The 23,513-nt window shown below is 35.6% G+C and overlaps 1 protein-coding gene across 1 annotated transcript in view; it reads right to left on the minus strand.

Moving 5' to 3' along the window:
* Positions 1-12,974: 12,974 nt before the first annotated feature.
* Positions 12,975-23,513, minus strand: part of UNC13C (unc-13 homolog C) — a 586,273-nt gene continuing 575,734 nt past the window's right edge. The window contains exons 30-32 of the mRNA XM_003935590.4: positions 18,250-18,342; positions 17,386-17,545; positions 12,975-14,733 (exon numbers count right to left, since the gene is read on the minus strand). Coding sequence (XP_003935639.1) covers positions 14,448-14,733; positions 17,386-17,545; positions 18,250-18,342 — 539 coding nt within the window. The 3' untranslated portion in view covers positions 12,975-14,447. The remainder of the gene's footprint in view (positions 14,734-17,385; positions 17,546-18,249; positions 18,343-23,513) is intronic.

Genomic DNA, 23,513 nt, shown 5'->3' on the forward strand with positions numbered 1-23,513 from the left:
GTTGCTATTGACTAGCTGAAATTCCAAGCCAGTAGGTCTTAACTTGTCAGGTGCCATGGAAGTAGGGCTCACAGAATGATCTTGTTTGGCTTCCTGGATTCAGCCCCCTTTTTAGGGCTGTGTATGGTTGGATCTTCTGCCTTGCTGGGGATTCCAGGGCCAGAGTATGTAAAACACCTAGTTCTCTGTGTGTGCCTGAGTGGCTGCTTTGCTGAAACTCTACATAGCCCTTCTAATAGACAAAGGTAAGATACTAACTGTCGAATTCAAAAGTTTTATGTATTGGACCCAAGGCTCTGGTGGTGTAGGCTCATTAGGGGATCTCCTGATCTGTGGGTTGCAAAGATCCATGGGAGAAGTGTGGTTTCCCAGGCAGGGTTGCACAATTGCTTACCATTTCCCTTGTCTGGAGTGGGGGTTCCTTTGGTTCTGTGTTGCCCCTGGGTGGGCCATCACCCCACCGTGCTGTTCTTCATTCTCTGTGGGTTGATTTGTTTGTCTGGTTAGTCCCAGTGCAAGAACTTCTATATTTCATTTGGAGGTGCTGAAATCACTCGACACTCTCATTCCTCTTTATGAGTGCCATCTTGATTTCTCCCTCAACCTTGAATTTAAAGTTAAATTTATTATTTAGCCTTTCAAGTTAAGTAAAATTTTATTTTTTTATAAATTCTTTGTTTATGCTAAGGCTAAGTGTAAGTTCTTAATTTTCATAAAGTTTACTTTGTTCAATTCATGTTACAAAACACAAAAGTATTTTCAACATTATTAAGGTAATTTAATTAAATTCTATCTCCACATTTGTTATGTTAGCAGTTATCTGGGTTTGTTATAATATTGTGGTTTTTATTATTTTTAGTTGACAAACATTGTACATGTTTATAGTGTACAACATTATGTTGAAGTGGCATCGTTGTCTGGAGCAAATACCCAGGGTTCATTGTCTTGCACCAAGAAAATTAAGGACACGAACACATATGGGTGGGTTAAGGAGTGGGAAGTTTAATAGGCAGAAGAAAGGAGAGAGGAGAGCAGTTCTTTGAGAGAGACAGAGAAGGAAACAGGTAGAGGTTCATCCAAAAAGGGGAAAAGTGGCAGATTCCAGCAGACTTTATAGCTGGGCTTGAGGAGGAGGTGTCTGATTTATGTAGGGCGCACAGATTGCTTCTATCAGGTGTGACATATACAAAGCACGTGGGGAAGGCTGGTTCCCCCATGCTAATCATATTATGTAAATGGACTTTCCACTTCGCCAGTGCCATATTGTCTGCTTATTACTGTACATGTGGCTGACAAAGAAAGGAAGTTAGAGCCACTATTCTGAACATACCTAATCCCAGGTAGTATTTTTCCATTGTCACAACTGCTGGGATTCACCTGAGTAAGCTTACAGCTTGCCTGTCTGTCTGCACCTTAATTTTAAAGCCTGCTCTTTGTTAGAAAATGATTTTGGGGCTGCTTGTTATTAAAAGAAAAACCTTATCAAAGACTTGCTTTCCCTCACTATCTGCCTAAGTAGTTTCTTTTTCACTCCTGTATCAATGTTTTGGTATATATGTATATATTGTGGAATGAATAAATCAAGCTATTTAACATACATAATACCCCACATTCTTATCATTTTTTATGAAAACACTATTAATTTTTAAGGCAGTTTTTAGTTATGCAATATATTATTATTAATTGTAGTCACCATGAAATACAGTAGATCTCTTGAACTTATTTCTCCTATTTAAACAGAACGTTCTTTCCTTTGGCCACTGTGTCTTCAATCCCATTATACCCCAGACTCTGGTAATCACCATTTTGTTCTCTGTTTCTGTGAGTTCAGCTTTTTCAGATTCCACATAATTGGGATCTTTTACTACTTATTATTTTTGTCACTGTGTTATTTCACTTAATATATAATGACCTCCAGGTTTACTTATGTTGTCATATATGACAGCATTTTTAATTTTTTGAGATGGAGTTTTGCTTTTGTTGCCCAGGCTGGATTGCAATGATGCAATCTTGGCTCACTGCAACCTCTGCCTCCTGGATTCAAGCAATTCCCCTGCCTCAGCCTCCCACGTAGCTGGGATTTCAGGCACCCGCCACCACGCCGAGCTAAGTTTTTGTATTATAGCAGAGACGGGGTTTCACAATGTTGGCCAGGATGGTCTTGATCTCATGACCTCATGATTCACCCACGTTGGCCTCCCAAAGTGCTGGGATTACAGGTGTAAGCCACCATGTCCAGCCGACAGCATTTTTTAAAGCTTAGTTAGTGTTCCGTTGTGTGTATATGTACCATCTTTTATCTTTTCATCCATTGATGAACACTTCAGTTAGTTTCGTATCTTGGATACTGTGAATAATGGGGCAGTGAACATGCGAGGGCAAATATATGTTCAATATACTAACTTTATATTCTTTGGATACGTACCCAGTAGTTGGAATATGGATTAGATTGCAGCTTTATTTTTAATTTTTTTTTTTAGAAAGCTCTATACTGTTTTCTATAATTGCTGAACTAATTTATTTTCATATCAACAATGTGCAAGGTTTCCATATCTACACATTGTTCCTAATACTTTCTATCTTTATTGTTTTTTTTGGTAATTGCCTTCCTAACAGGTATGAGGTGATACCTCATTATGGTTTTGATTCACATTTCTCAAATGATTGGTGACGTTGAACATTTCAAAATATACTTGTACATTTATATGTCTTAGGGAAAACGTCATTCTAGTTTTTTTTAATCATTTTTAAATTAGGGGTTGGTTTTTTTTTTAAATTGTTTTTGCTTTTGAGGTGCTTGAGTTCCTTATGTATTTTGGATATTAATTTCTAATCAGATGTATGGTTTAAAAATATTTTCTCCTGTGCAGTCACTTTACTCTTGATTGTTTCCTTTGATGTGCAGAAACTTTTGGTTTGATGTTACCTCACTTGTCTAATTTTGCTCTGGTTTCCTGTGCTTCGGGGGTTCTATCCAAAACTTCTTTGCCTTGACAAGTGTGACGAAGATTTCTCCCCATGTTTTATAGATTCAAGTCTTACATATAAATATTCAAATATATATTTGAAAAGAAAATTCTGAGAAAGCATACAAGGAGTTCTAACTGCATAGTGTGAGTGAGGCTCGAGATGCAGGCAGATATCAGCAAACTCTCACAGCTTTCAGTTTGTAGTAGAAAATTAGATTATTTTCTCTATAGCAGCACAGAGTCTTTGTAATATTTCTAAGCAGGGTAACAATAAGATTTGGTTGAAAGGTGTATTAGTCTGTTCTCACACTGCTAATGAAGACATTCCCAAGATTGGATAATTTATAAAGAAAAACAGGTTTAATGAACAGTTCCACATGGCTGAGGAGGCCTCACAATCATGGCAGATGCAAAGGAGGAGCAAAGGCATGTCTTACATGGTGGCAGAGTAGCTGCCCTTTGTAAAACCAAGAGATCTCATGAGACTTACTGTCATGAGAATAGCATAGGAAAAACCTGCCCCCATGATTCATTTACCTCCCACTGGGTCCCTCCTACAACATGTGGGGATTACAGGAGCTACAATTTAAGATAAGATGTGTGTGGAGACACAACCAAATCACATCAAGAGCATATTTTATCAGATGTAAATATAGCTACTCCTGCTTTCCCATGGTTTTCATTTGCATGAAATATTTTTCTCACCCTTTCACTATCAACCTTTATGCTTCCTTAAAGGTAAATTGGGTCTTTTAAAGGCAACTGTGCAACTTAGACAGTATAAGTGGGTCTTTCTATTCATGCAGCCACTCTGTGTTTTGATTAGGGAAATTAATTTATTTGTATTTATGATTATTATTGATAGGTAAGAGCTTACTTCTGCCACTTTATTTTCTGGTTGTTTTAAAGATCATTTTCCCTTTTTTCTTCTGTGGTTGTCTTCCTTCATGATTAGATGATTTTCTCTAGTGGTATGCTTTGATTCCTTATTTTATATATGTTGTGTGTCTACCATAGGTTTTTGCTTTGTGGTCACATGAGTCTTACATAGAACATTTTATAGTTATAAAATGCAATTTCAATCTAATAACTTTGATTAAATAAAAAACTATACTTTTATTCCATATCCTCCTTCTCCCACATTTTTTAATGTCACAATTTACATCTTCTTGTATTATTTTCCTTTAACAAATTATTATTGTGATTAATATGTTATAATAATTTTGTTTTTCCACATCACCATTATAGCATTACAGTAATCTGAATTTGTGTACTTAACTGTTCTGGTGAATTTTATAATATCCTATGAGTTTGTTACTAATTAGCATCATTTTATTTCACCTTGAACAATTCCCTTAAGCATTTTATAAAAGGTATGTCTGGTGGTGAGGAACTGTCCCTTCTTTTGTTTTGGAAAATTTTTATATCTTCTTTATTTCCAAGAGACAGTTTGCTGGATCAAGTATCTTTAGTTGGCATATTTTTTTTTTCATTAGGCACTTTGAATATATTATACCACTTTCTCCCAGGTTGTAAAGTGTCTGCTGAGAAGTCCACTGTAGCCTTATTGGAACTCATTTAAATGATTTGCTGCTTTTGTCTAGCCAAATGTTTTCAGGATCCTCATTTTCCTTTTGACTCTTTACAATTTCATTGTAATTTGTCTTGGTGTAGTCTTATTTAAATAGAATATGATTGGAGGCCTTTGACCTTCCCATACCTGCATATTTATATATTTTTCAAGATTTGAAAAAGTTTCATCCATTATTTTATTAAATAAGTTTTTTGACCCTTCTTTTCTTCTCCTTCCTAAATTCCCATCCTCAAAAATATGCTCTTTTGATGCTGTCTCATGAACCCTGTAAGCTTTCTTTATTTTGTATTCTTTTGTTCTCCTCTATGTATTTCCAAATAACCTGGTTTTAAGTTCACAGATTCTTTCTTCTGCTTCATCCACTCTGCTGTTGATGTTCTCTGTAGCATTTCTCATTGCATCTGTTTATTTTTAGCTGTGGAAATGATATTAAAAACAATATCAAACGAAGTGTAGTGGCATGTGGCCTTAGCGTCAGCTGCTCAATAGGTGGAGGTGGGATGATCACTTGAGAACAGAAGGTCAAATCCAGCCTGAGCAATGTAGTGAGACCCTGGCATTAAAAATAGTAATAATAATAATTTTAGTCTTTCTGTTAAATTTATTTTTTTGGTCATGCATTTGATCTCAACAAATTGCTTCTCGAAGCTCACTGAGCTTCTCTAAAATAGTTATTTTGAACTATATATCAGGCATTTTGTGTGTCTCCATTAAGCTCAGCTGTGGGAAAGTTCTTGTGTTCTTTTGGAGATACTTGTGTTTTTCATGATTCTTGTTGACTTATGCTGATATTTGTATATTTGGTGGAGGAGTCACCTCTTTCAGACTTTTTTCTGAAAAGTCTTTTTTAGGCTAGTTTTCTGATGGAAAATCTTTTTCCTATGGTAGAATGCATGGGTGCTTGCTGGGTGAGGTGCAACAGTTCTGGCAGTAGTTAGGGTACATCTTTATCCAACAATAAAGATGTGGCTTTGAGAGCTAAAGTTGTTATTGCTAAATATTTACAAGATCCTCAGTGGCTTGAATGTCTGTACTGGCTGCAAGTGTCGTTGGAATCTCCAGTGGCAATGACTGCTAAGATTCTGCTGATCTCTTTTTCTTTCTCTGGGGAAGTTATGGCTAAGGGGATTATTGTTGTAAGTGGGTCTGAGTTTTTGGGCTTGCTCATGTTTGCAGTGGTACCCATGTCCAATGAGTGGTACCCATGTCCAATGAGTGGTACCCATGAAGCAGCCATGGAGCTGAGTCCTAAAGTACAGGCATGAATGGAAGGACTTCAGCTCAGAGATCCAGGTTGGAAATGGCACAGCTGTGTGGGACTCAGGCACTTATCCTATCGTGTTGGTAATAGTATGTGGCAAACAGGATTCTTTGAAGCAGCCAGAGAGCCAAGAATGAGAGTATAGGTGTGTGCAGTTAAAATGGCTCTGAGGTTAAGGCAGAGCATATTCTCTATGGTAGCTTAGCTGAATCCTGGAACACAGAAATGCACAGTGAGAGTTTGGGTCCAGGCCCAGAGTATGAACTAACTCATTACAAGGATGGCTGTGGTATCTGAGGCATGGGTGGGTGCACTGTAGTTACAAAGTCTGGGTCTGGCTTGTGGATACTCACAGAAAAGCTGCGGCTTAGGCTTCAAGACATGTAGGTTTGGGAGAAATGGCAGCTCCTTCATCATAGTGGCTTACCAGTGAGTATATGGCAATAGTGAGGAAGGCAGTTGCATCTGCCTTTCTGTGATTTCCTGGAAGTCATTGGTTAGTTACCTCAGTGGTAAAGCATTCTAGTGTTCTCTGTGGAGCAGGCCACTTGGGATCGTGATAGTTCCTGCTGCATGGCTGATACTGGTAACCTCTGCTTTGTTTGTTCCTAGCCATCTCCTGGTGTCTCAGGTATGCTAATCGCACCAGTGATCCTTTCTATTTAAATAGCATCTTTTTTGCTTCATTGTGTTCCTGTAGATTCTTTAATAGGCCCTTGAACCCTGCTAGGGCTATTTTGATTTGTAGATTGCTGTCTATATTTTATTTTTGGCAGGGAAGATGAAGGCTGGTGTTTTGTACTCCAGTATCATGTGATGTCACTTCTCATTCTAGCCATCTTTTTTATTTGTGTGCCCCTTCTACCTTGGTTTTCTAGTTTGTACTTGTATGATTATTGTAAAAAGCTTTAATTTAACTCTGTTACTATAATCTTGTATCATTATACATTTATTTTCATTGTTGCCACACTTGGAAAGTATTTTCTTGTATGCTTTCTGATTTTTATTGTCTTCTGTATTTCTATTCAATTTTCTATTGTTATTTGACTATTCTGTTTGTTTTTATTATTCTCTACATTGATTTAGAAGAAAGACATCTTATTTTTTTACTCTCTAAGTGATGAATTAAAGTTTTCTAAAAATATTTATACATGGTCATTTATAAACACCTATATCATGTCTTTTGTTTCAAATTATGAGTTAAGAAATACAGCATATTTATTTCTTATTCTTTCAATCTGGGTCCCCAACTTTCCCTAGACTTTATCAGTTTATCCTAGAGAATGAATTCTTTTATTTAGAAATGCAGTTTTTCAAGGTGAAACTTTTTCCAAACATTTTAAAATTATTACTTATCTTATTAGCCTTCCTCCATGAGCAGTTCATTGTTTTATTCAGTTGTCCTTTGTGCTTTATATCATTGCTTAATAGTTAATTGCTACCATTATTTGAGTACTTACCAATCACTATTCTAAATATTATATGCATTAGCTTATTGAATCTTTACAATACTTTTATAAGAATAGTATAATAATTGTCATTGAACAGATGAGAAAATTGTGGTTTAGGAAGATGAAATCACTTGTATAATGTCTTGAAGCTATTCCGGAAATCAAAACTTAAACTCAGGTCAGTCAGAATCTGAAGCCTCTATAGTAGTGGCTCTGAACTGGATTATTTTGCCTACCACCCCCAGTGACACTTGGCAAAATCAGGAGACATTTTGGTTATGATAAATGAGGAACTGGGATGTGCTTCTGGCATAAGGTAGGTATAGTCTGGAGATGCTAACTGAACATCTTATAATGCATGGGGCAGGCTTCCACAATGAAGGGTCATCTTGTCCCAAATGCAATATTTTTTTTTATTTGTTTCTTTTGGCTGTCTTCATTATTAAAACACGTACTATGTATTTCATCCAAAGCATATTATTTTGACATTGGGTCTTCATTTAATATCTATTAGATTAGTTGAACTGGTGCCTTAAAACTTTCCAATAAAGAAGAGATAGGCCCACACATATTCACTGTTAAATTCTACCATATATTTAAGAATGAATTAATACCACTTCTACAGAATCTCTTTAAGACAGTAAAAAGAAACATAATTTCCTATACATTTTAGGAGGCCATATATAGTCTATTGTCTACATGATTTATAGACCCTAGAGGCCATATATATGTGCGTGTATATATGTATACGTGTATGTATATACATGTGTATATATGTGTGTATGTATATAAATTTATATATGTGTATGTGTGTGTGTAAATATATATATGTTTTATATATATATATATATATATATATATAGAGAGAGAGAGAGAGAGAGAGAGAGAGCATGTGTGTCTAGAGTGTATATAGTATATCTTCAAGAAAATGTTACCCAGTTGAATTTATATGAAGGGCATACATTTTGAGAAAATAGGATTCACTACTGAAATGTAAAGTTATTTAAACAATAAAAAATGAAACAAAGTAATTTACTACGTAGACTACAGAAGAAAATTGATGATTGTTCTAATTGATGAGGAAAAAGCATTAGACAAAATTTTAGTCTTTCACGATAGAAACTCTTAAGAAGTCAGAGTAAGGGGCTTATAAAAGGTATGAATAAAACCTCCAGCTAACATATTTAATAGTGAGAGACTCAGTGGATTCCCCTTAAGATTAAGAACAAAGCATGCGTATCTGTGCTGACCATTCCTATACAAAATCAGACTGGCAGCCTTAGCAAGCGCACTGAGGAAAGAAAAAGAAATAACATGTGTACAGAGTGGAAAGGAAGAAAAAAAATTGCTTCTCCTTAATAATTGTCAATGTATAAAATCCCAAGGTATCTAAAGATGATCCTACAACCAATAAAATGACATTAGTGAGGTTGTAGGATACCAAGTCAATAATACAAAAATCTTTGTTTTGTACCGGAAATGAACAACTGGAACTTGAATTTTATTCTCAAAGTAACATTTACACGCTTGTACATATACAGAAGAAATAGTTGGTAGGATTTGTATGCTGAAAACCATAAGACAGTAATAAAAGAAGTCAATAAAGATGTAAATAAATGGAGACATACACTGTCCCCATGAATTGAAGATTCAATATTGTTAAGACATCGGTTGTCTGTAAATTGGTGTATGGATTTAATAAGATCTCAGTCAAAATCCCAGTAGACTGTTAAAAGTTTTATAGAAAGGGAGAATTAGTAGCATAATTAACTGTTTTGAAGGGAAGAACACAGAGAACTCTTATTGCCTCAGTTCAAGACGGTATAAAGCTACATTAATTAAGACAGTATCACGTTGGTAATAAGGTTTAGAGTCAGATCAATGGAACAGGCTAGAAATGTCAGAAATGGACCTGCACACATTTGGTCAATTGATTTATGATGAAGGTACAAGGGTAATTCAAAGGAAGAAGTGTATTTTCAGTGAATGATGTGTTGAAACAATTGCACATGCCTATGAATATTAGTAATTAATTTCTCAATTGTAATTTAATAATTATAGACGAATCTTAACTCAAACTTTACACCCTATATTAAACAACCTCAAAATGGATCATGGTCCAAAGTTTAACACCTCAAAGTATAAAATTTCCATATGAAAATGGTAGAAAATCTTTTGGCCTTGAATGAGGCCAGGAATTTTTATGATAGCAAAGTTATGATCTATAAAAGAGAAAAATGACTTCATCAAATTTGACTTTATTGAAGTAAAACCTTTTGTTCTCTTAAAGAGATTGTCATAAAAATGAAAAGAGTAGCCATAGACTGGGATGAACTATTTGCAAATTTCATATCTGACAAAGGATTTGTATATGGAATACACAAATATGTCCCCAAACTCAACGATGAAACAACTCATTAAATAAATGGGCAAAGATTTGCATATTCTTCACTAAAGATAACATATGGGTGTCAAATAAGCACATACAGAGTTACCCAGTGTTTCTAGTCCTCAGAGGAATACAAATGAAAGCCATGTTGAGATGCTACTATGTGTATATTAGAAGTAAAATAAAGAACAGATAATAACCAGTGCTTGCGAAGATGTAGAGCAAGTGAAACTCTCATATATTGCTGGAAATGTAAAATTTTACAAGTACTTTAAGCCAAGTTTTATAGTTTCTTAAAAACTTAAACATACTATATCATAAGACCTAGAAATCATACTCTAATAGGTAATTACCCTAAAAAATGAAAACGTGTGTACACATAATCCTGTATGTGAATGTTTATAAAAGCTTCATCCATAATACTGCCAAACAAATAATGTAAGTATAGTAACTGGTGAATGTATAATTCCATCTATATGACATTCTGGAATACACAAAATTTGAAGGACTAAAGTAGATCAGTGCTACAGAGGGTTGATGGTAGGAAAAGTGTTTGTCTATAAAGTGGTAACATGGAATGTTGAGGCATGATTGGAATTGTCCTAAATCTCGACTGCTGTGATTGATATATGTCTGTGCATTTGTCAGAACACAGAAATGTATGCAAAAGAGATAATTTTAGCATATGCAAATATATATATATATATATATATATATATATATATATATATATATATATGAAAGAGAGAGAGAGGGTCTCACTCTGTTGCCCAGGATGGAGTGCAGTAATGCATCTTGGCTCACTGCAGCCTACACTTCCCAGTCTCAAGCAATTTTTCTACCTTACCTTCTCAAGTAGTTGGAACTACAGGCACATGCCACCATGACCAACCCATTTTGCATTTTTGTAGAGATGGGATTTTGCCACATTGACTAGGCTGGTCTTGAATTTCTAAGCTCAAAGCAACCTGCTTGCTGGTCTCTCAAAGTGCTGAGATTACAGGTGTAAGCCACCAATGCTCAGCCAAACTGTGTTTCAAAATAGACAAGTAAGCATTATTTTCATCGATTTTTATTTATTTTTTAATAAATATCCTTATTGACTCCTAGAAGTCCTTCATTATTAAAAAAAACCCATTATTTTATGTACTATTAAGGGAGAAAAAACACCAATTAAACCATAACATGCCAAAGGATTATACGTGTATCGTGATTTTTAAAGTTGTCATGTGAAAAAAACATGAGCACCTTTAAATATATATTATTTAACATGCACAAATTGGAAGTGATCTTCTGTCTTATCAGATATTCTAGTTTTTCTTTATAAAAATCACATTCTAGAAGTCTGAACCAGAGAGATAAGTGATCAGTGGAGGCCCAGGGAATCAAAAGAGCAAAGGAGCAGTTATTTCATACAGAGGACTTCAGTATAAACACAGGTAACATTAGGGGAGGGCAGTCTCTTGCCTTTGTACCTAAGAATTCTTCTAGGTAGGTGGAATTATATATTTATTCAAGGATATTCCCTGAGTCATGTAGAAGTATGATAATTTATTATTTGAGTATAAAGATTAAACCTCCTATATTAGGCCATAAAGGTGCTAGCTAGTATAGTCATATCTTTATGTAATGTAGAGAAATTACAGGGAGAAAATATTGTTTCAAGCATTGTTTTAAAAAAAGACCAAATAAAAGACATTAGGCTAGAATTGTCATTTATAAATGTGCCTCATTTAAGGTGAATTCGAGGCATAAATTATCCTAGAAGTTGATAAATTAGAGCAAGTTGTAATAGAGACATCTGATTACTTATCTTAATGCATTCAAATTCTTTCAAATACCAAATTCTCCACTCTGGGTTTAAATACTTTGTTTCCTAAATTTGATTTACATGTGTATTTTTTAAAACCTGTAATGTGAGTTTTCTTTATAGATGAATAACAGAGCTTTGGCTTTGTCTATTTCATCTAGAATAAGATCAATAAATTGCTATACACATTAGTGCAGCAGTCAATGGACAGAGATCACTGTGTACCTTAGAGTGACTACTAAGTTGGGTAAACCAGTGTAACAGGCTTTGTTCTGAAGACAATGGTAATACTTGTGTTTTGAGAGGAAACCAACATCTACAGAATTTGTGATTATTTCAAAATTAGTACTTGTACTTTATGGTAGTAATAAATAGACAATTCACATTGCCACTATTGGCCTTTGATAAATATTGTATATATTTTGAAAGACAGAATAATTGGATGTAATTAAACATGTAGTGGGGAAAAATACCTTGCCCAATTTAAAGTGACCAGTGCAAATCCTGACTGCTGTTTACTCAAATGTATCATGCTATGACATTAATGTGACATTAATGTCAATGTTCTATAAAATATAACAAATATAGTATGAATTTTTCAAGTATTCGATGAAAACTTAAGTTTTTAACAATGTTGTATGTTGAATTTTGTTCATGGTGCTAAATGGCATTTAGTATCATATAGGTATATACATCAGTTCTTCCTTATTTTCATCATTAGAATATATAGTGGTTTTAGGAATGCAACACTTGCAGACTTTGTTTTAGCGTTTTAGATTCAGGGGTACGTGTCCAAGTTTATGATACAGGTAAATTGTGTGTCACCCAGGTACTAAGCCTAGTACATGATAGATACATTTTGTTATCTTTTCCCTCCTCCTAACCTCAGGTCAGCCATTGTCTGTTGTCCTCGTCATTTAGCTTACACTTGTAAGTGATATTTCGTTTTCTATTCCCGTGTTAGTTTGCTTAGGATAATGGCCTCCAGCTCTATCCAAGACACTGAGAAGGACATGATCTTATTCTTTTTATGGCTTGATAGTATTCCACAGTATTTATATACCACATTTTCTTTATGTGGTCTACTGTTAATGGGCATTTAGGTTGGTTCCATGTCTTTGCTATTGTGAATAGTGCTGCAGTGGACATACACCTATATATGTGTTTATGGTAGAATATTTGATATTCCTTTGGGTATGTACTCAGTAATGGGATTGCTTAGTCTAATGGCAATTCTGCTTCTAGTTCTTTGGTGGAAAGCAATGTGGTGATTACTCATAGTTAAATGAATTTACACTCACACCAGCAGTGTAGAAACACTTTGCTTCGCAATGTTGCCAGCATCTGTTGACTTTTTAATTGTAGCCATTGTAACATCTAAACTATTTGGTTCTAACATCTCATTAAAAAAGACTATTACATATTATCAAAAGAGCCTGAAGTTTGCATTCCTAAATAATAAGATGATGTTGCATAAATGAAATAAAAAGGCAGAAGATATGATACTGCATGTGCTTAGTACATCCATTTATTAAAGCATATGCCAGAGGATCGCATCACACTATGTATTTAGAGAAGTCATTAACAAAGCAATGGCCGAACAGTTTAACATGAATTAGCCAACCTCACTGGTCTATGATTTCACACACAGTAGCAGAGTGGTTCTGACAGTCATGATACTAATCTCTGCTGTTCTTGACATATTAGATCAGCCTTTTCATGAAGCACAATTATTATAACAGGTTCTTGTTTCTGCTTCTGTAAGTAGTCCACTAACAGTTATGACCATAAGTACTGTTTTTTACTGCCATATAGTTTGGCATACACTCTAAAAAGTTAAATCATAAAAATACAGAAAATGCAAATATTCATGAACTGTTTTACAGTCAAAAACCAACTCAGATGTATTTATAGGTACCAAGCTGTATTACATTGTTCTACTGCATCTGATGCATTTAGGGCTTATAAAATTTTACTAATTTTTCACTAAATGGATGAAAACATGACTTTTGGCATCAGTACAATACATAGTAATGCTGCATTCAGTAATAATCATTGAGTATTTTTTTTAAAAGAAAGCATTGAACTGATTATAGAGTTAAGGAAATAGTCATAACTGTCAGAGGGAAGATAATAACAATATAGTTACTTACAGGTATTTTTAGTAAATAAACTTTCCATCCCATTTCTAAACCATTAACCCAATGACTTTTTAAAGAATGAAATGTGGTATAGCCAAGACATAACACTATATGACAAATGCATCAACTTACCATTTTTACAAATATGATGTGACCTTGGCAGTTTTAAACAACAAAGTTTTGTCAATATATATCAAACATTGTTAACAAACTCTAGCATTGCTTTGTGTAAGTTTGCTTTAGTAGCATTTCTTCACAGTGATATTTCAGAAAGGTTGGAAACTGGTCAGCAGAAAATATTTCCCACCTTTTCTATTTTAATTTGTATGCAAAAATCACAATATATCTGCAACTATAAAATTACAAATGCTTTCTAGAAGTGACTGCAGTTCTAGTTATGGTAGAAAAGGGTGTTTGTAAGACAGCTATAATGAGGTAATTAAATAAAACACAAGTTGAATAATAAATGTTTTCTGATCTATGGCCAATACCTTGGGCAATATAAACCAATTTAACAAAGACAACTGATGGGAAAACTGAGAAGACTAGTTTTTAAAACTAATGAATGAATGTGAAATTGGTAAAGAAACAGAAGAAACATTTTATAAGGTGTTTTTGATATTTCACTTCATATCATAATTTTGGCACTTCATGGAACATTTATTTTCCAAAGACCAGAATTAGTATAAAAGTTCAGCAGGTTTTTCACATACCTTGTAGACGTTGTACATGAGTACTGGCAAACACTGAAATGTACTGAAATAAACATTCCCCTGTATTTGCACATGCATGCAGTAATAGTTACGAATTTAGCTTGCAGTGTTTGTTTGTTTCAAGCACTCTCTTCAGGAGATCTTGTTTCAGATTTAAGTCTTACAAATTCTTTAGCCACATCATCACTGGTCCTCTGAGAGAGTATTCTAAGGATCGTCAAACCAGTTTCATCCACAGAGATGTTTTTCAGAAGAGGATACCATGCCCCATAGCTTCCCTTTTCTGCTATGTTCTGTAGCTGAATGACTGTCATTCCGATAATTCGATCTTCTCTGGCAAAGCAGTAATCCTTAACTGAGAGATGAAGTTCATAAGCCCCTGGTCGATTTTCCTTTCCCAGAATGCTGTGTGGATTAAAAATACAAATTTTGAGCAAAAACTTTACTTCCTCTAGGCACCCTATTTTAGAACCAATGTGGGTATAAGACACCTATATGTCTATAGACACCAATATGGTTCTAAAATACTGCTGAAATTGTATACATTGGATCTGATTATTATGTTCGCCAATAAAATATCAGTGTATTTTAACCCCTTAAATTTGACTTAGCTAATTTTAAAATGACCTTTTCCCTAGGCAGAAAAAAATGGGAATTAAGATACAATGTTGTACTTAATCAGTAGAGGCAGAGTCTCCTGATTGTGGATACAATGGAGTTGGACGGGGTCATGGAGAGTAGGGAAAGGTAATGGGTACCTCTTGGTAGAATTTCTATGCAATTTCAATATCAGTTACTACAATCAATCACATTACCTCCAAATCCTGGAGAAGCTATTATAACTAGGAGTGTTTTCTTGGGGGAATACACTGCATAGCCCATCAGGCACTAGATGCTAAATTGGATACAACTCTCTAGAGTAATCAGATCCAGCAGAACCTGGTGATTCAATGGCAGTTCTTTCCTATGGCAACAATTAGACCTGTCAGGTGTATTGCCTATCCTAACAACCTCCTAAGACAGCTTGTCAGTGTAGAACTGAACATAATAAAGAAGGCTGAGTAGTGATATGGTAGATATAGTCTTCTTCCACCCCTTATATTTTGTTCATTCTCATATTGTCGACTTTCTAATGAATGTACATTTAACCCTCAGTAGAACCAGCTTTCAAATTCCTTCCTTTTACGAGGGACTGTTTTTCTGATGAAACATTCTGCAGAGTCAGACTTCCATTTGCAGGCAACCTTGGTAACTAAACTTTGCACTTTAGAGAAATCCGAAATAATGTGAAAGAAAATGAAAGCCTAGGGGGTAAGAGTAGAAGGGAAAAATATGATAGGAATCAGATCCCGTGAATTAAAAATGCTGCCTTTAAGTGGCTAACTGTGTTATCATCTGTCAAAGAAACTTTAGCTAGGTCCAGGTTTTTGGGTAAGTTAGAGAAGTAGATAGTGAAATGTGGTAAGCTGGTTTATTAGCAGGGAATATGATGTATTAGGATCCTTTTGATAGACAGAGTAGGATACTTGAGTTTTAACAAGTGAAGTACTCAGAGCAGAGTGCTGAAAGGACTATGGGAAACCATCAACAGAAATCCTAACCTGTACTGTACTGTTTTTGTGTAAATCTTTAGGGCTTTTTCCTAGGTCTTGTAACTTTTGTTTGCCTTCCTAGGTTAGAATATTTATAGAATTAAATGACATCTTTTGAGAGTCTGACAGGTATCTCCAAATTCATTTGAAACAAAATTTTTATCTTCCTTCTTGGTAAATGACTATCTTCCCAGCTACTCATGCCAAAAACTTAGGGATCATCCTTGATTTTATTCAGAGCCAGGTGTCTCCCACCTGTTCCCTGTGAATCCACCCTGCTTTTTGTAGTTTGCAGTTGTAAACTCATCTGTTGGGACTACCTCAGTAGGATTTCTTCTTGCTCCCAGTAGATTTTGGCCAAAAGGGAACCCCATCAAGAGGTCAGCGGTGAGGAGAGTAAGGTCAGGTCTTTATTTCCCTGGCTCTTTGCCTATGAGGCTGTTTGCCTACGTGGAATATCAGTGCTGCTTCCAAGGTGGCTGAGGGCTGAGTAGACACCTTGACTCTTCCTCTCTTCCTTCCAGGCATGAGCGGTAACTGCCTGGTTTCTATTAGCCACAGGTCCCACTGTTACTTACATTTCCCTATACTTAGCACTTTGTAAATTTTTTTGTAAGTAAACTCATTTTGAATTACTCTAAATTGAGCAGTCTGGAGGATTACTCTTCATGTTCTGCATATGGCAAGAATTTACTTTCAGCATGTTATTCAGAATCTTCCATGTCTATCTCCCTGCTATGTTCTGGTTAGTCACTAATAGCTAGTGCCTGGACTATTGCAGTAATCTTCTAACTGATCTTTATGTATTTGGTTGTACTGTGGTATAATTCTTCTGTACACAACAAACATAATAAAGATGTAAGTCACACTGTTCATCTCTTCATTTGAAAAGCCTTCAGTGGAACCTCTACTGAACTTAGAATTGCAAAGCCCTGTGTGACACAACATCTGTACCTTGACCTCCTGTCCAAAGTAATTGGATCTCACTCCTTGTACCTATGGATGTGCTGCTGCTTAAACTTGCCAGGCTTGCTCTTGCCTTAGAGTCCTTGTGCTAGCTATCACAATTCATCTGAAATGTTCTCCTCTTCCATGCTTGACTTTTAATTTTTATAGGTTTCAATTTAAAAGTCACATGCTCAGAGAGGCTTCCCTGACCACCCAGGCAAAGGAGCTAGTCATAGTACTTACCACATAGTTCTGCATTTGGTATATAATATCATATGAAACATTTTTGTGACTTTATCATACATTCCTCATCTGTAGAAAGTAACTTTCATGAGTGCATTACAAAAGATTCATTCAGAGATGTCCTATGATACATAACTATAACTATAACATTGGCTAGGCACTGAACATAACCTTCTTCTTTTTCCTTAGCCCTTCGCACTCCGATTCCTTCTATAAGGTCACCTGTACAATAACAATTGCCTGGTGGAATAAGTTAGGAGGATTTATGACTTACAATTGAAATGTCTCGTTGTACTTTGGTGACCATGTGTTGCTTTTTGTTTTTGTGCCTTGCTTTCTCTTCTTGTCTGCAAGGTTGGGTCCCAGTATACAAACTTCCACGAAAGGGCGGAACATTGCTGTGGTTTGCCAGTTTAGGTCATTAATAGCAATCACTAAAACAGGAAAGGAAATACACATGTTAGCAAACAAATGTGTGGAAACTTAGAATGTTTTTTAAAAGTGATTTATGAAGCCATGGCTTGCATTTAATAGTGCCCTGATCCCAATGACAAGACACTGTACTCCAAGACAGTAAAATCCTAGTTCCTCTCTGGAATGCACACTGCCAAAAGATTCATTAAACTTTCACATGTGGGCAACATATTTTTCAAAATATTTAAGGAAATGGACAGTATATAGTACTGTCTACAATCTATTCTAAAATATATTTTCCTCTTAAAGATTCAATATGTAATGCAATTCTGAAATATATTGGGCAGCCCTGTTTTTGTTCAAAGTAGGTATTGAAGTGACTAATATAAAAATAGAATGTGTGTATTTTGAACAAAATGTTAATCCTTTCATCTTTGAAATGACCCCTGCATTCAGGCAATTTGGATCTAAGAAGTTAGTTATGTGAATATTAAGACCATACTGACTTAAAGTTTGGAAACTTAATCAGTTTATTTATATATCTTGAATAATGCAAGCTAGACATCAGTGTCATTGGTATTTTTGTATTTCAGAGCAAAAATTTAGAGCATGCCCTAAAGTAATTATGTGTATGTTTTTAAATGCAAGAAGAGTTACATTGCTGATACCAGTAATGCTGCAGACATTTGGTAGACTGTCTTATTTATTGAGATCCAAACTTTACCTTTTACAGTGACTTTATGATCGCCCGTTCCTGGGGTGGCAGTGATGTCCACGTGAACAGATATTTGACCCACTGCATCTTTGGAGGAATGACCTGAAAGTAAGCAAAGTTTACTGGCCTGAATTTTCAGACTAGTTAATAATGGACCATTTCATTCTATGCATAAGACTTAAAATGTATGATTGGAAATGATTTTTCCCTTAATAACAGAGAGTAGGTGATGATAAATATTCACTTAAGTTTGATATGCAAGTTTCAGGCTTGGATGTAATAATTAGCCTATTGAACTGAAATTTCATTTGGCCTGCAGAAATCATAAGACATTCTGTTTAACTTGTGGTTAATTTACTAGCCACTTAATGAAGTTATACTTCTTACTTGCACGCAAGGATGCAGCATTGCTTTTTATTACTTTAAGAACTTTTCTACATTGTGCCATACCAGAGCACTGGGAACAGAAAGGTAGCTTTGTAGGGTAGCTACCTTCATGAAACTATCATTGGCCAGGAGAGACCAACATATAAATAAATTGTTGTAATTTATTTGTGACATCTACTGACAGCATTTTAAAAAGTCAGCTCTATCCTGGAAAAGATTAGTCAGGAGTGAAACATACTATATTGGAAAGGGCTTGTGATTTGGGTTCAGATAAACATGAATTCCAATCATAGCACTGATTCTATGATCCTATTTTCTTAAGCTTCTTAAACTTTTTTAAATTTGTAAAATGAGGATGACACCAACCTCTCAGTATATGCACATTATTTCTGAACATACAGAATTTCTCCGGCTATTCGTTACCATGTCTTTATCTTTTCACCTAAAAATATATCATGGAGGTTATTCCAGTTCAGTGTAGATAAAGCTGCCACTTTCTTTTATATGGCCCAGAATATCACTGAACTACCTACAAAGTAAATGTTCAGAGACTACATGCCTGGAAAATAAAACATTAATGTTCGACCTGTAATCCATTATATGAATATGTAACTATATTTCAATTGTTTTTAATTCCTTGCTATTATAAATTATAATGAATCATTAGCATGTTGCAAGTTTATCTACAGTATAGTCTTGAAAAGCATAGTACTTTTGGCAGAGTTATGTGGAATTTTAATTTCTACCCATAGAGATTGTAACTTTTACAATCTCATTTGCAATGTATGACATTAATAAGGATCTTATTTTCATAAAAATGAAGGCTAATGCTGAAAGCCCAGAACAAAAGATTCTGAAAGACTTTCAGTTTCTATCTTGAGAGAATCATCTGCTGGACCGTTTCAACACAACCTGCTGAGATGAGCCAATTCACCACAAGGGCCTCTCTCCTTGCCACAGCCATTTGATGATAAAAGGACTGGAAGATAGGAAGTGGTCACTTTGGACATAAGAATTAGAACACCCCTTCAAACTAACCAATGACCGCCTCGCCACTGCAGGTCACCACTGAAGTACAAATGGAGTCACCTTTTTTCTTTCCTTCCTCCCCCACACCAGGGAGACTACCAGTAGGAGAAAGAGGGCAGGTGTGCATGAGAGGAGGTCACATCTTTCTCATTTACTCTTTGTACTACTGAAGACATGATTATAGCCTGCTTCTGGGAGAGACTTTTTTTTGTTTGGTTGGTTATTTTGGAGACAGGGGCTTGTTCTGTTGCTCAAGCCGGAGGGTAGTGGTGCAATCATAGCTCACTTCAACTGACATGGGATTTTTGCACCTCAGCCTCCCAAGGACCTGGAACTATTAATGTGCGCCTCCATGCCTGGGCCTCCCAGAGTGCTGGAATTACAGGCATGAGCTGCCATGCTTGACCAAGAATAGAGCTTTGAATCAAAGCTTTAATGTGAGCAGAATGAAACCTTAAGAAATGAATAATTTTCTAGCAGCACAAGTAACTAATACTGTGCAAACCAAAACTTACATGTTGTTCTACTTAGAATGTTACGGCAAGTTGCAGCCCTTTGGGGTGTAAGTTTTGGTTTGCTGCCCTTAGCTATGGGGGAAGACCAAGAAAGGACTTTTTAAACGTATACAGTAAGTTTTACCTTTCTCAAATTGCTTGTCTGTGGTCTTCCATTTATACACCCTACCAGTGTGTGTTTTTTCATATTGGGGTCTGTTGGTGGAGAATAGAGGAGGGACAGCAGGCAGTGGGGAGGCTGGGGAGGGATAAGACAGGGAGAAATGCCAAATACAGGTTGGAGGGGTGGGGATGGACGTAGCTGAGGCTCACACAGGGTCAGGATCCTCAACATTGCTTTTAAAGTTTTTAAGTTTTAATTTTTAACTGTAAATAATTTACAATTTTATTGCTTTACTTTTTATGACTGGCAGTACAGCACACTTATTTACACCATCACCAGAGGCATGTGTTGAGCTACGATGTTTTTATACTGAAAGGATTTTTTCAGCTCCATTATGATCTTATGGGACCACTGTTGAAATGCAGTACATCATTGACTGGAGCATTGGTAGATGTCACAAACTCCACAGCAATTATGTAAAGACATACTTAATTTTGTTTCCTTGGACTCTATGGACATTAAACTTACTGCTAATTGAAACAGCTTATATATTTTTTCTTTTTAAAGATGGGGTTTCACCAGGCTGGTTATGAACTCAGGTGATCCACCCACCTCGGCCTCCCAAAGTGCTAGGATTACAGGCCTGGCAAGACAGCTTATATTTACTACCTATATTGAGTCTTCGTGACTACAGTTGGCTGAAGTGTGTTGCTGAGAAATTGATCAGAGGTTAATAAGAAATCCTTGAGGTAACCTTGAGGTAAGTCACCATGTTGGTTAATGGCTTTAGGAAATTTAGTTATCCTAAGTTTAAATATTTTAGCATTGAAAAATACAGATTTTTTAAAGAATAATTTTAGAGCTAGAGGGAGTCTTGGAAATCATTTGCTCCAGTCTTTTTGTTTTAGACATAAAGAAGTTGAGGCTTAGTATTTTGAACAAGTTCCAATAACGGGGACAGTATTAGTGGTAAGTTTTATTTTCAGTTCTGGGTGCTTTCCACTGAACTTATCTTTTGCAATTCAGAGAATGGGGTAGACTGTAAAACAGGAGCGGAACTTGGAAAGTAGGTAGCATGTGGATTTGACCAACCACTGTTACCTGTTCCTACCTAGAAACTCACAGCAGTTAGGGGAAAACAAGGCAAACGACTTTCAACCCTGACTAATGTCTGAGAACTCTTTCAGATGTAGACAGTCATTATGTTTAACTGAACCCATCAGCATCTCTCAGATCTATTCATGCATCATGATTACTAGCAAACATGACTGTGTAGCAGAGAGAGGCATAAAAAAGATTCTCTCCCGAAGTGTGTATTCCCAGCAGGCATTATAGGCAGGGAGAGACTAGGGAATAATGCATCTTGAAGGATAAGGGCTTCAGGATGTCTTCCTCTTGGTAGTCACTGAAGTACATAAATGTAGTAATGGGAACCAAGCTAGTTCAGATGAACTTAGTCTAGGGCCCCCACACCCCTTAGTCTAGGGGTCCCCACACCCCTGGTTTCAGACCACTGTATCTGTCAGTAACCAAAGGGAGGTAAGAAGTAAGACCCTCTTTTTGATAGCATAATTGTACATTTTTGTAAGTAAAAGGATAAATGCTTGAGGGGATGGATATTCCCTTCCCCAGGATGAGCTTATTTCACATTGTATGCCTCTATCAAAACATGTCATGCACCCAACCAAAATTTAAAAAGTGGTTAAGGTTAACTGAGTTCACATACATATTGAAAAGTCTATGTCTAAATAGAATATTAGATCAACAAGACAGAAAATTAACGAGGATATCCAGGACTAGAACTCAGATCTGCACCAAGTGGACCTAATAGACGTCTATAGAACTCTTCACCCTAAATCCACAGAATATACATTCTTCTCAGCACCACATCACACTTAACTCTAAAATGCACCACATAAATCACTCCTCCGTAAATGCAAAAGAGTGGAAATCCTAACAAACACTCTGTTCGACCACAGTGCAATCAAATCTTAATCCTAAATTCTAAGAAACTCACACAAAACTGCACATATAAAAAGAAACTGAACAACCTACTACTGAATGAACATATAAAACCCAATAAAGGGCATCTGAAACAAAAATTCTATAAAACAAGAAAAAGATAGTATCTTCAGAACTAAGAGGACAAAGGAAACAGCATCCTAAATCAAGAATTTAAAAAATAGAGCCATTAAATGTACAAAAGAAAATTTCTTGAGCTAAAAGTTTCAAATTTTTGGAAGAATTCAATTTCAGAAAAATTATAAAAAACATAAACTATACCAGCATACACGTGGATGAAATGTTTAGCATATAATAACTATTCAAGAAGAAAAGGAAGAGGATTCTGACAGACCTGTATTTTTCCTCATAAAATTCAGGAGGAAATGACCCAATACCTAGTTATGAGAGAGACACTATATGATCCTAGCATTTTCATCTAGCAAGTTTTTCCTTGTGTGTAAATAAAATAAAGTCATTTTCAATAATTCAAGAGCCCAGAAAAAAATAATACATATTTCAGCCCAAAGAGTTTAAGACTGGAGACGCTGAATTGTAGGAATCATGGCAGTGGGTGATGGTATTGCTCTATACTTTACTGCTACACAAAACTATTTTTTCTTGTTGCATGACAGATACAAAGGGAAGTTACTATATATGTAGGGAAATTATGGATTCAAAGAGACTCAAATTCTTTGAATAGATGCTTATAGAGTCTAAAATTTGCTTTATGGAAGCTCAGAGATGCTCATGACAGTTCTTTCTTTAATTATAAAAGTCTTGAGAGTTTGGGATGTGAGTATTAGCAATGGCACAAGTTCTATGCAACATGGTGTTAAAATAGAGTAACACACTAGAAATATGAAAAGACAGCTTTTCAATTATAGACACTAAAAACTTAGGTCTACAGTTGACCTGAGGTATTGATGCTATGTAAAGTTTCATAAAAGGAAATACAATATTCAACACAAGGACAGCAGTGTGACCATCAACAACCTCTCTCTACCAAGTCCCTCTGGGGAACTACTTGTGCTATTAATTAAAGTAGCTGAGGCAGTAGGAAATTGGACTGTAGTTCTTACTCTATTTTTCTTCAAGCACTTCTGATGTTGCAATGCATAATTGTTTCTCCAACCAAAGGGAAACATGTTTGCCCTGTTCACAAATGTTTAATTATTACCTGAAACAGTTCCTACTAAGCATTAAGTACTAGATAAATATTTGCTAAATACACATAA

Source organism: Saimiri boliviensis, chromosome 2 (assembly GCF_048565385.1).
Source record: "Saimiri boliviensis isolate mSaiBol1 chromosome 2, mSaiBol1.pri, whole genome shotgun sequence".
NCBI classification, from domain to species: Eukaryota; Metazoa; Chordata; class Mammalia; order Primates; family Cebidae; genus Saimiri; species Saimiri boliviensis.